Raw genomic sequence first — 13399 nt, forward strand, 5'->3', positions numbered from 1 at the left:
AGTGATCCTCTCACCTCAGCCTCTCAAATAGCTGGGACTACAGGCACACGCCACCACACCCGGCTAGTTTTTGTATTTTTAGTAGAGATGGGGTCTTGCCATTGTTGTCCAGGCTGGTCTTGAACTCCCGGGCTCAAGTGATCTGCCCACCTTGGCCTCCTAAAGTGCTGGGGTTACAGGCAGGAGCCACTGCGCCTGGCAAGGAATGAGCCTTGTGGAGAAGAACTTGAGTTACCCACTCCATGCTCTGCGGGCAGATGTGTGTGTCATGTCTGTGAGTGCGGGTGTGTGTGTGTGTGTGCACGTGTGTGTGTGTGTCTCCAGGGCCAATTTCTCCCTTAGGCCCAGGGGCACAGTGCCTAGGGCCCATGATAAATTTAAGTGACCCACAGATTTGGGTCAGGAGGGTATACATGTATAAAGGTCAGGAAGACTTTGTTTTAGAAACAAAACAAGCACCTACAATCTGTCAGGAGCCTTACGATATCTTCCCACCAGTCTCATGAGGTGGGTACTGTATCCTGTTCTCCTTTGTCAGGTAGGGAAACTGAGGCCCCAGATATCCTAGCTCAAGTTCACCAAGCTAACTTGGTGATACAAGCAAAACATAAGCCCAGTCCACCTAGCTTCTGGGTCTGCGATGGTGTGGGGAAAAATGCCCAGTGTCTTCGTGAACATGAGCATCTGTGTGTGAATACATTGACATACATAAACCCATTTAATAAAGTTCAAAGCCAGGCGCCGTGGCTTGCTTCTGCAATCTCAACGCTCTGAGAGGCTGAAGTGGGAGGATCACTTGAGGCTGGGAGTTTGAGATCAGCTTGTGCAACAAAGTGAGACCCTGACTCTGAAACAATTTTTTTGAATAAAAAATTAGGCTGGGCACAGTGGCTCACGCCTGTAATCCTAGCACTTTGGGAGGCCAAGGTGGGTGGATCACTTGAGGTCAGGAGTTCAAGACCAGCCTGGCCAACAAGGTGAAACCCCTTCTCTGCTAAAGATACAAAAATTAGCCAGACGTGGTGGCACATGCCTGTAATCCCACCTAATGGAGGCTGAGGCAGGAGAATTGGAGAATTGCTTGAACCCAGGAGGTGGAGGTTGCAGTGAGCCGAGATCATGCCACTGCACTCCAGCCTGGGCGACAGAGCAATACTGTCCCAAAATTCAAGGAAAATTGCTTGAATCTGGGAGGCGGAGGTTGCAGTGAGCCAAGATCATGCCATTGCACTCCAGCCTGGGTGAAGAAACAATACTCTGTCCCCCCGCCCCCCCCCCCCAAAAAAAAGTAGCCAAGCATGGTGATACACACCTGTAGTGTTAGTTACTTGGGAGGCTGAGGCAGGAGGATTGCTTGAGGCCAGGAGGTCGAGGTTACAGTGAACTATGATCGCATCACTGCACTCTAGCCTGAATGACAGAGCAAGATCCTATCTCAAAATAATAATAATAGTTCAAGGCACAGACTTTGAAGCCTGACACCCTGCATGGTGTTATTCCAGCTTTGCTACTTACTTGCTGTGTGACTCTGGGTGAATAACTTCACCTCTCTGGGCTTCCGTTTCCCTTCCTGTAAAATGATCATTTGTACCTCACAGGAGTGTTGTGAGAATTAAATAAGTTAATATAAGCTCTTGGGAAGAATTAGCTCTTGCTAGGGTTGTGTGAAGAGCTTTACATGCGTCCGTCTGCAGGATGTGTGGTTGTTGGTCTGTGTGTTTGTGTGTATATACGTGTGTGTGTATATGTGTGTATATATGTGTGTATATGTGTGTATATGTGTGTGTATATATGTGTGTATATGTGTGTATATGTGTATGTGTGTATATATGTGTGTGTATATATGTGTGTGTGTATATATGTGTGTATATGTGTGTGTATATATGTATGTGTGTATATGTGTGTGTATATATGTGTGTATATGTGTGTTGCTCTCTTGATCTTTGAGTGTTGTGTGTGTGTCAGTGTGTGAGATCATATGTGTATCTTTAGTAAAGATCTAGGGGTCTCTGTGTGTTTTGGGGGTCTGTACCTGTCCTTGGCTGTACAACTGAACCCTACATCTTCTTGTGCGTGTAGGGATGTGTGTCATGTGTATTGATAACCATACGACAGTGTGTGTTTCCACATGCTGGCATGGGTCTGTGAAGCTGTTTCTATGTGGCTGTGGGTGACTGTCCACATGTGATCTGGTGGGTGGCTGTGTGGATGCCTGTGTTGTCTGTGTCGGGTGTGAGTCTCTGGCCAGCCAGGGTAGGTCTTTGTATGTTTCCTTTATTCCATGGAGGAGGAGATGAGGGGCTTGGATGGGACAGAAGAATGAGGGGTCACTCCCTGTCTGATGCTGGGGCCGAGTCACTGACTACTAGTGGCTGCTGTGTCATCTCCCAGTCTCTGTCCCTCCCTCCCGGCTGATGGCAGACAGAGGGGGTGTGGGGGAACAGGGCAGGGGGTGGGCTTGAGGCTGGACTTTTGTCTGGAAACTTGAACCTCCGCCTATGCCCCCACGTCCCTCTAGCTTTCCACATCTCCCTACACCCTCCCTACTATTGGGACAGGGAATCAGGACTCCCTGGAAATTAAGAACCATCGCCCTGGCTCTGCCACAGGCTTGCTGTGTGGCCCTGAGACAGGCCTTGCCCCTCTCTGAACCTATGAAATCCAATGTTTTAAAAGTGCTTCTTCCTCTGTACCCAGGGCTGGGCCAGGCTGTGCACTGGTGGGTAAGTGCTGGGTTCTCTGAGGTTTGTGAAATAGCTGGTGGCAGCCTTCCCAGGGGGTGCTTAAGAGTGCTTAAGCTTAAGAGCTTAAGCTGTAGCATCAGAAATACCTGAGTCAGTCTGGGCACAGTGGCTTATGCCTGTAATCCCAGCACTTTGGGAGACTGAGGTGGGCAGATCACCCAAGGTTGGGAGTTTGAAACCAGCCTGGTCAACATGGTGAAATCCCCATCTCTATTAAAAATACAAAAATCAGGCTGGGCGCCATAGCTCACGCCTGTAATCCTGGCACTTCGGGAGGCCAAGGTGGGCAGATCACCTGAGGTTGGGAGGGAGAGCAGCCTGACCAACATGGAGAAACCCCGTCTCTACTAAAAATACAAAAAACTAGTTGGGCATGGTGGCACATGCCTGTAATCCCAGCTACTTGGGAGGCTGAGGCAGGAGAATAGCTCCGGGAGGCGGAGGTTGCGGTGATCTAAAATCGTGCCATTGCACTCCAGCCTGGGCAACGAGAGCAAAACTTTGTCTCAAAAAACAAAACAAAACAAAACAAAAATTAGCCAGGTGTGGTGGCACATACCTGTAATCCCAGCTACTCGGGAGGCTGAGGCAGGAAAATCACTTGAACCCAGGAGGTGGAGGCTGCGGTGAGTCGAGATCGTGCCACTGCACTCCAGCCCGGGCAACAGAGTGAGACTCTATCTTTAAAAAAAAAAAAAAAAAAAAAAAACACGTCAGACTCTTGAACCCCATTTGCTAAGTAGATTTTCTCAGGTAGTCAGCTCTACCCTTCTGAGCCTAGATTGCAACAGTACACCCTAACAGCAGTAAGAGGGAGTTTGTAAAGCTTAGAAAGACCTGACAGCCTGTCCGCAGTGGCTCACGCCTGTAATCCCAACACTTTGGGAGGCCGAGGCGGGCGGATCACGAGGTCAGGAGTTCAAGACCATCTGACCAATGTGGTGAAACCCCGTCTCTATTAAACATATAAAAATTAGCTTGGCGTGGTGGCCCGCACCTGTACCCGCGCCTGTAGTCCCAGCAACTCGAGAAGCTAAGGTGAGGCGGAGGTTGCAGTGAGCCGAGATCGCCACTGCACTCCAGCAGAGCAAGACTCCCTCTCAAAAAAAAAAACCTGACAAGTGGAAGCTACTAATACTGCCATTATCATTTAAACAAACCCCAGACACAGGTTTTTCAGGGAGTTTCATCCAACCAGGCGGGTCTCAGAAATCAGAAAAGAAATGGAAAGAATGGAAAGGGTAGGAAATCTGGAGTTTGCCAATTGTAAGTTTGAATTTCTTGTGATGGGATCTTGGGCAAGTCATTTAACCTCTCTGAGTATCATTTTTTCTTTTATAAAATGAAGATTTTTCTCTCTTAACCTTCCAGAGCTGTTTTAAGGAAAACAAATCTTGTACTGAAAGGCATAGCACAGAAGCTGTGCTTGGTAAGTGCCAAATACAAGGCATTAATTATTGTTATTAAAATTAATAATAATATCCTCTCCCCCTTACACATTCTTTGACTCCGGCTGGATTAAAAGGTGGGAAGAGAGGCTACCAACACCATCAGAAGAGAGACTTTCTCCCTAAGTTTCATTTCCCATCTCCTCCAAACTCTCATCCCTCCCAAACGCCAGACCTGGAAGGCCAGCCGGGTCCAAGACACACATCCTTTGCCCAGCCGGGAAGCCTAAAGCTAAAGCTCAGTGAGGGAAAATATTTCCCACGCTCGCACAGCGAATCAGGACAGAAACCAGGACGAGCCTCGGAATCCCTCCATTACCTCCACCTTCACCTGAGCATCACAGCGCGCTCGGGACTCAGTTTCCCCACCTACGTGACCACACCACACTAATCAGGGTCTCCTTTCAGAGATCTGTTCTTCTTCTCGAACGGGGGCGCTGCACCAGCGGTAGAACAGGGTGGGTGGGGGCGCCAGAGGTGAGGGGGACCTGCAGGCTGGGGTCTTCCCTGCCTGGGTCAGCGCGGGCCCTGCGGGGCTAGTGTAAGCGCCTATTAATACCAGCCCCCGGGGCGGCGTGGCACTGCGCAGGCGCGGGCGGAGCGCGGGCGCGCGCGCGAGCGAGCGAGGGATTCCCTCTGACGTCATTGCTAGGATACCAAACAAACACTCCGCCGCGCCGGCCGAGCTCCTTATATGGCTAATTGCGTCACAGGAACTCCGGGGAGGCGGGGCCGGGATCCCCTCCCGCCGAGGGGCCCGGAACGCAGCCCCCGAGACCCCTAGGGCCCCGAGGGTCATGCAAGTGACCAGATCGAGTCTAGAACAGACCTCTTGCTGGACGGTGCGGGACTCGATTTGGCGGGTCCGGAGATTTGGGGAAGTTTGTTCAGCGAGGGGCGGGTGACGTAAGCAGGGGGGCGGGTCCCGGGCATATAAATACAGGCTGGCGGGTCTGTGCTTCATTCATAAGACTCAGAGCTACCGCTACTGCAGGGACACGCGGAACCAGGACTTGGAAACTTGATTATTGTGGTTCTTCTTGGGGGTTATGAATTTTCGTTAATCTTTTTTTTTCCGGGGAGAAAGTTTTTGGAAAGATTCTTCTAGATATTTCTTCATTTTCTTTTGGAGGACCGACTTACTTTTTCGTCTTCTTTATTACTCCCCTCCCCCCGTGGGACCCGCCGGACGCGTGGAGGAGACCGTAGCTGAAGCTGATTCTGTACAGCGGGACAGCGCTTTCTGCCCCTGGGGGAGCAACCCCTCCTTCGCCCCTGGGTCCTACGGAGCCTGCACTTTCAGGAGGTACAGCGGCATCCTGTGGGGTCCTGGGCACCGCAGGGAGACTGCACAGAAACTTTGCCGTTGTTGGAACGGGACGTTGCTCCTTCCCCGAGCTTCCCCGGACAGCGTACTTTGAGCACTCGCTCAGCTCACCCGGGACTCCCACGGCTCACCCCGGACTCGCACCTTACTTCCCCAACCCGGCCATAGCCTTGGCTTCCCGGCGACCTCAGCGTGGTCACAGGGCCCCCCCTGTGCCCAGGGAAATGTTTCAAGCTTTCCCCGGAGACTACGACTCCGGCTCCCGGTGCAGTTCCTCACCCTCTGCCGAGTCTCAATATCTGTCTTCGGTGGACTCTTTCGGCAGTCCACCCACCGCCACCGCCTCCCAGGTAAGTTTTTGATATTAGGGGTGCTGCTTTGTAGGTTTTATTTTTTAAGTCAAGGGTGAAAAGAATAACCCCCAACCCCCACATAAAGACGCATCAGAACCCTAGATCTGAGATGGAAAAGGCTCACAGCGCACTTTGCAAACTGCAAAGAGTCGGGAGATGTTTGCAATTGGTTGCGTGCGTGGAGCGCAAGGAGGGAACGCGGCAGGGAGGGTAGGCTTTGGGGTGGGTGGGGGTGGGGTGGGGAATGTGCCGCTCAGTGCAACGTGTATGCGGTAGCGGGGCTGAGAACTTTGAGCCGGCCCCGGGACTGCCCCCTGCTCGGGTTCCAGACCTGAAGCTAGCGCAGTTAGGCAGGTGGGGGAAATCCCGAGGAAGCTTCCAGTAGTCTCTTTTCCTTTCCTCCTTCTTCGGAGCGCTCACTTCGGTGCCAGGTAGCCCTCCACCCATCGGGAAGAGGGGCCTCGAACCCTCAGCCGCGCTGCCTCCGCCTCCTGCGCGGAGACGTAACGGGGGACCCGTGCGTAACGGCTGACGCGCTGGAATCCTCCGTCTGACGCGGGGCACGCACGGCGCGCGGCGCCCCCTTCGTCCGCCCCGCCCCTGACGTCCCGGGAGCGTTCTATTTTGGAACGCCGGGGCCACGTTGCTAAGGGAGGGGGCAGCCCGGCGTTTCGATTGGCCGTCAGGGCGCACGCCTTGGCCAATCAGCTTTCCCTTCCTATTTGTAGGGTGCAGTTTCCTTCCCCCTCTCTGTCCCCGGAACCCGTGGTTCCTTGGCGGCTGGGTCTCTTTTCCGCGCCTCTAGAGGCAGAGCGAGGGGATCCCTGTCGTGACAAGAGCGGCTCTCTGCGACCCAATGGATCTGCGAGACCCTTGCGGGGATCTGGTCCCTGGGCTCTCAGGAGCAGGGGGTGTCTGCTTGTGTGCCGGCGTTTCTTGAAGAGATACGGTGGCTGTCACCCTCTTCTCCAGGCACTCACAGACAGATTCCCACTCCCTCTGCTCCGGATGCCCGGTTCCTCCAGTGTGTCCCAAGACAGGACTAGAACCGCGAACCGAAGGGCAACCAGCCAGGTGGTCTCCAGGAGCTCCGCCCCCTCTGGGTTCCCAGGACGCTGATTGGCCGGAGAGCCAGCCCTTCCCTCACCACGCCCCCCGAGAGAGTAGTTAAGCCTTCAGAGCAGTTCCAGGAGTCCATTTACGGGAGGGGGGAGATGAGCGCTGCTGAAGCTTGGGGGCTCGGGTTCCGCACCATTCCCCTACCGCGACAATCTAAGGGAGCCTCGGTGGTTACTTTTCTCTACCTGTCCGTTCACCCTAAACTGTCACTCGTCAGTCTCACTCTGAAAAGAGACAGTAACTTGAAACGTTGTTCTAAACTCCTAGGCCCGTCCCCCAAACACCCTTTTGACTGGGACCCCCGCCCCTACATGGGACCTCGCGCAGAGGGGTGTGTGTGTGTGTGAGTGTAGAGGAAGGCTTGGCCTAAGGCCTCTCCTTCTCCCTCCCCTTGCCTCTGGGGTGGGGGTGGGGTGTTGTGGCTGTGTGTGTGGCTGTGGCTCCGTCCCGGGGGTTCTGTCAGCCGGCTGTGTCCAGCCTCCTCTCCACCCCCTACACCTAAGAGTCACCAACCCGGGGTGTGATTCACCACCCGCTGGAACCGTGCAACCTTTCCCCGAGGAAGAAGGAGGAGGTAGAAGCCAGTTGAGCAGAAATCCTCTCATTAACCACTGCGTCACGGTGTAGTGGAAGGGTGGGTGTCGTGGCTTTTTTCCTGTGACACACACATCCACACTCGCTCACCCTGTGCTCACTCACGGGGTCGGTGTGTGTTATGTGTGTTGGGTGTGTGTGTGTTGGTGTCTTTGTTTGTGTGTCTACGCCTGTGTGTGTATGTGTCACCCCGTAGGAGTGCGCCGGTCTCGGGGAAATGCCCGGTTCCTTCGTGCCCACGGTCACCGCGATCACAACCAGCCAGGACCTCCAGTGGCTTGTGCAACCCACCCTCATCTCTTCCATGGCCCAGTCCCAGGGGCAGCCACTGGCCTCCCAGCCCCCGGTCGTCGATCCCTACGACATGCCGGGAACCAGCTACTCCACGCCAGGCATGAGTGGCTACAGCAGTGGCGGAGCGAGTGGCAGTGGTGGGCCTTCCACCAGCGGAACCACCAGTGGGCCTGGGCCTGCCCGCGCAGCCCGCGCCCGGCCAAGGAGACCCCGAGAAGAGACGGTGAGTAAGGGGCATCAGAACTTGGCCTCGGTCGGGGGAAGCAAGAGAGGCAGGAAGTTTCTTATGAATGGAGGGGGACTCCACTAAGGCCTCAGTGTTACAGAAACCCCAAGATCCTTGCTACACGAGCGAGGACTGGAGGCTTGTTTTTTGGCTCCTGGGGGTTCTGAAAGAAGTAGAGGTTTGGGATGGGTGGAGGAGTGCTGCATCCCCAAATCTCATGGCCTCTATCTCCCCGACTCAGCTCACCCCAGAGGAAGAGGAGAAGCGAAGGGTGCGCCGGGAACGAAATAAACTAGCAGCAGCTAAATGCAGGAACCGGCGGAGGGAGCTGACTGACCGACTCCAGGCGGTGAGGACAGGCCCTAGGGTGGGAGAGGGGATGCTGAGGGGAGCTCTCTCCCCATTCTCTGCCCCCTCTCCACCTGTACCCTTGTCCTGGGTTGAGAACTAGATGTTCCGCATATGGAACTAGGTTACTGGTGTGGCCAGATGGGGTAGCCCAGGGCACAAACACAGACCACCATGTACTTAAATCAACTACTGGTCCCCCCCATTTCCTGACCCCATGCACTACTCTCCTAGCCTTCATTTCATCCCGAGGGGCCACATGGGGCCCTTGAAGAGAGGGGCGCTCCCATCATTTCTCCCATCTGGTCTTCAGCAAGTAACAACACATTTTGCCTCAGTTTCTCCATCTCTCCAAACCCTCATCAAATCTCCCAGGCTCCTTCTACCCTTAACACTCTGGAAAGCCTATGAAATGAAATTATTCCACCTCCTGCCCTAGCCACCCACAACTCTCCTGGTGCTAGTGGCATCCCCCAAAACCCACTCCCTTCCTACGTCCTCCCTTGGTCTGAGAGTTCCCTACTGTATGCCTGCAGGGTAAGCTGTTACTCCTTGAGGGAACAAGGGAATTGTCAACTTCCCTTCTCTGCTTGATCTCTTCCATGGGAGGTAGAGACGGAGGGGTAATAGAAGGAAACACATTAAAAACATATAACAGTGGCTCATGCCTGTGATCCCAGCACTTTGAGAGAGGTCAAGGCAAGAGGATTGCTTGAGCCCAGGAGTTTGATACCAGCCTGGGCAACACAGGGAGGCCTTGTCTCTACAAAAAAAAAAAAAAAAAAAAAAGGAGCTGGGCATGGTGGTGCACACCACTGTGGTCCCAGCTACTCTGGAGGCTGTGGTGGGAGGATTGCTTGAGCCCAGGAGGTCCAGGCTGCAGTGAGCCATGATTGCACCACTGCACTCCAGCCTGGGGGACAGAGCGAGACTGTCTCAAAAACAAAACAAAACCAACCACATAACGATTGTTCATTCATTCAACAAACCTCTGAGTGCCTCCTGTGTACCAGAGACTTCCCCATAAACCTGGCCCCTTCCCTACCATCCTTTGGACAGACGGGGGAAACTGAGGCTCCTAGAAGGCAAGACCCTTGCCCCAACTCCCATAGCCACCAGGACTCCATCTCAGGGGGTGTTTTTTTCTCAGCCTGGGGCTGCCTTCCAGCAGCAAGTCCAGGGGAGCCATGACCCAAGTTTCCCTGTCACTGACAAGCTTTTTTCTCCTTCCTCCCTCTCTTCTGTGACCTGGCCTCCCCGGCCTCAGGAGACAGATCAGTTGGAGGAAGAAAAAGCAGAGCTGGAGTCGGAGATCGCCGAGCTCCAAAAGGAGAAGGAACGTCTGGAGTTTGTGCTGGTGGCCCACAAACCGGGCTGCAAGATCCCCTACGAAGAGGGGCCTGGGCCGGGCCCGCTGGCGGAGGTGAGAGATTTGCCGGGCTCAGCACCGGCTAAGGAAGATGGCTTCAGCTGGCTGCTGCCGCCCCCGCCACCACCGCCCCTGCCCTTCCAGACCAGCCAAGACGCACCCCCCAACCTGACGGCTTCTCTCTTTACACACAGTGAAGTTCAAGTCCTCGGCGACCCCTTCCCCGTTGTTAACCCTTCGTACACTTCTTCGTTTGTCCTCACCTGCCCGGAGGTCTCCGCGTTCGCCGGCGCCCAACGCACCAGCGGCAGTGACCAGCCTTCCGATCCCCTGAACTCGCCCTCCCTCCTTGCTCTGTGAACTCTTTAGACACACAAAACAAACAAACACACGAGGGAGAGAGACTTGGAAGAGGAGGAGGAGGAGAGAGAGGGGAAGAGACAAAGTGGGCGTGTGGCCTCCCCGGCTCCTCCGTCTGACCCTCTGCGGCCACTGCGCCACTGCCATCGGACAGGAGGATTCCTTGTGTTTTGTCCTGCCTCTTGTTTCTGTGCCCCGGCGAGGCCAGAGAGCTGGTGACTTTGGGGACAGGGGGTGGGAAGGGGATGGACACCCCCAGCTGTCTGTTGGGTCCCTGACGTCAACCCAAGCTCTGGGGATGGGTGGGGAGGAGGAGTGGGGTGACGCCCACCTTCGGGCAGTCCTGTGTGAGGATGAAGGGACGGGGGTGGGAGGTAGACTGTGGGGTGGGCTGCAGTCCTCTCCAGAGAGGCTCAACAAGGAAAAATGCCACCCCCCACCCAATGTCTCCCATACCCACCCTTTTTTTGGGGTGCCTAGGTTGGTTTCCCCGGCACTCCTGACCTTAGCTTATTGATCCCACATTTCCATGGGGTTAGATCCTCTTTACTATGGGCAGAAGTGAGCCCCCCCTTAAAGGGAATTTGATGCCCCCCTAGAATAATCTCATCCCCCGACCAGACTTCTTTTGAAATGTGAACATCCTTCCTTCACTGTCTAGCCACTCCCTCCCAGAAAAACTGGCTCTGATTGGCATTTCTGGCCTCCTAAGGCTCCCCATCCCGAAATCAGCCCCCAGCCCTGTTTCTCATGACAGTGTTATCCCAAGACCCTGCCCCCTGCCAGCCGGCCCTCCTGGCCTTCCTCGTTGGGCCGCTCTGCTTTCAGGCAGCAGGGGGTGCTGTGATGCCGTCCTGCTGGAGTGATTTATACTGTGAAATGAGTTGGCCAGATTGTGGGGTGCAGCTGGGTGGGGCAGCACCCCTCTAGAGGGATAATGCCCCCACTCCCGAAAGCCTTTCCTTGGTCTCCCTTCCGTCCATCCCCCTTCTTCCTCCCCTCAACAGTGAGTTAGACTCAAGGGGGTGACAGAGCCGAGAAGGGGGTGACAGTCCTCCATCCACGTGGCCTCTCTCTCCTCAGGACCCTCAGCCCTGGCCTTTTTCTTTAAGGCCCCCCGACGGATCCCCAGCCTAGGACGCCAACTTCTCCCACACCTTGGTCCCCCACATCCTCTCTAGGAAGGGAGTGAGGGGGTGTGACATTTTTCCGGAGAAGATTTCAGAGCTGAGGCTTTGGTACTCCCAAACCCCCAATATTTTTGGACTGCCAGACTCAAGGGGCTGGAATCTCATGATTCCATGCCCAAGTCCCCCCAGCCCTGACGCTGGTTTTGGCTCTCCCACCCTGCCGTTCCCTGCGCTTCATCTCATGAGGATTTCTTTACGAGGCAAATTTATATTTTTTAATATCGGGGGGTGGACCACGCCGCCTTCCATCCGTGCTGCATGAGAAACATTCCACGTGCCGCTTGTCGCGCGTCTCCTGTCCTGATCCCAGACCCATTCCGTAGCTATTTATCCCTTTCCTGGTTTCTGAAAGGCAATTATATCTATTATGTATAAATAAATATATTATATATGGATGTGTGTGTGTGCGTGCGCGTGAGTGTGTGAGCGCTTCTGCAACCTCAGCCTAGGTCACATTGGCCCTCAAAGCGAGCCGTTGAATTGGAAACTGCTTCTAGAAACTCTGGCTCAGCCTGTCTCAGGCTGACTCTTTTCTGATCGTCTCGGCCCCTCTGATTGTTCCTGATGGTCTCTCTCCCTCTGTCTTTTCTCCCCTGCCTGTGTCCATCTGACCGTTTTCACTTATCTCCTTTCTGACTGTCCCTGCCGATGCTCCAGCTGTCGTCTGACTCTGGGTTCATTGGGGACATGAGATTTTATTTTTTGTGAGTAAGCCTGAGGGATCGTAGATTTTTACAATCTGTATCTTTGACAATTCTGGGTGCAAGTGTGAGAGTGTGAGCAGGGCTTCCCCCTGCCAACCACAATTCAATGAATCCCCGACCCCCCGACCCCATGCTGTATTTGTGGTTCTCTTTTTGTATTTTGCACCTGACCTCGGGGGGCTGGGGCAGATTGGCGATGGGCCGTCCCCTCTCCCCTGGTTCTGCACTGTTGCCAATAAAAAGCTCTTAAAAACGCATTCACCAGGCTGCGGTGTTTATTTCCTCCTGACACCCATTGGCTGGCTTCCTTTTAGTAAGAGAGGGTGAAGTTAGATTGTCGAAGGACTACACACACGCAGAGATCATACACACACACACACACACACACACACACACAAACACACCCTTGCAGGAACTCCTTCTAGTCAATGGGTCTACAGCAGGATAAAAGGAAGACAGTCATGAGAACTTCCTGTACGCACAGGCAGTGCCTCCTACTAGAAAAAGTAAGGGGCCACAGCCCGTCGCGGTGGCTCACGCCTGTAATCCCAGCGTTTTGGGAGGCCAAGATGGGCGACTCACTTGAGGTCAGGAGTCTGAGACCAGCCTGGCCAAGATGGTGAAATCCTGTCTCTACAAAAAATACAAAAATTAGTCTGGTGTGGTGGCGCACGCCTGTAATCCCAGCTACTTGGGAGGTTGAGTCAGGAGAATCACTTTAACCTAGGAGATGGAGGTTGCAGTGAGCCAAGATTGCACCACTGCACTCCAGTCTGGCTGGCAGAGTAAAACTCTGTCAAAAGAAAAAAAAAAGTAATGGGTCAGAAGTTGAGCCTGCAGGTATGGGGTCACAGAGGTCTCTTAGTGATGGAGCCTGTATGCTCTATGGGTTAAAGACAGCCGCTAAGGAGATAAACTATACACACAAGAAGCCTAATAGGCTGTACACAGTGGCTTGCCCTTGTAATCCCAGCTCTTTCGGAGGCCGAGGTAGGAGGCTAGGAGTTTGAGACCAGCATGGGGCAACATGGTGAGACCCCCCCCCTCCCTACCCCGACCCATATCACTATGTTGAGAAAAAAAAAAAAAAAAAAAAGACGATCTTGACAGACTTGCACAGCAAACTGCTAAAGACCACTCAGGCTAGGAATGAGGAGTCATCTTGGATTTTCTACAAACTACAACTACAAAAAAGCGATTATTTTACACTGAAGATGTGTTTCCTTTTGTTTTCCATATGATCACGACTGGGGCCAACCCAAGACTGACAGAAGCAAATATATGACCATTTTTTTTGTTTAGAGTGGAGCCATCTCCATTGCA

The 13399-nt window shown here is 53.8% G+C and overlaps 2 protein-coding genes across 4 annotated transcripts in view; one reads left to right on the forward strand and one right to left on the reverse strand.

The window, feature by feature from the left end:
- Positions 1-13399, reverse strand: part of ERCC1 (ERCC excision repair 1, endonuclease non-catalytic subunit) — a 77869-nt gene that overhangs the window by 61923 nt on the left and 2547 nt on the right. The window lies entirely within an intron of this gene.
- FOSB (FosB proto-oncogene, AP-1 transcription factor subunit) lies at positions 5158-12333 on the forward strand. Of its 2 annotated transcripts, none has more exons than XM_010377479.1 (4): positions 5158-5869; positions 7782-8102; positions 8347-8454; positions 9721-12333. In XM_010377479.1, the coding sequence occupies exons 1-4, from the start codon at positions 5744-5746 to the stop codon at positions 10180-10182; spliced, it is 1017 nt and encodes a 338-aa protein (XP_010375781.1). In that variant the 5' UTR covers positions 5158-5743; the 3' UTR covers positions 10183-12333. The 2 variants fall into 2 exon arrangements, with proteins under 2 accessions (XP_010375781.1, XP_030797833.1); XM_030941973.1 differs by having other exon boundaries at positions 5737-5869; positions 6845-8102.

Source organism: Rhinopithecus roxellana, chromosome 12 (assembly GCF_007565055.1).
Source record: "Rhinopithecus roxellana isolate Shanxi Qingling chromosome 12, ASM756505v1, whole genome shotgun sequence".
Lineage (NCBI taxonomy): Eukaryota > Metazoa > Chordata > Mammalia > Primates > Cercopithecidae > Rhinopithecus > Rhinopithecus roxellana.

What these genes read in the sequence shown, in the direction of transcription:
- FOSB (XM_010377479.1), top strand. Translation starts at nt 5,744, where the DNA reads ATGTTTCAAGCTTTCCCCGGAGACTACGACTCCGGCTCCCGGTGCAGT. An exon ending in CCACCGCCACCGCCTCCCAG is followed by an intron (nt 5,870 to 7,781) that starts GTAAGTTTTTGA and finishes GTCACCCCGTAG; the next exon opens with GAGTGCGCCGGTCTCGGGGA. An exon ending in TGACTGACCGACTCCAGGCG is followed by an intron (nt 8,455 to 9,720) that starts GTGAGGACAGGC and finishes CCCCGGCCTCAG; the next exon opens with GAGACAGATCAGTTGGAGGA.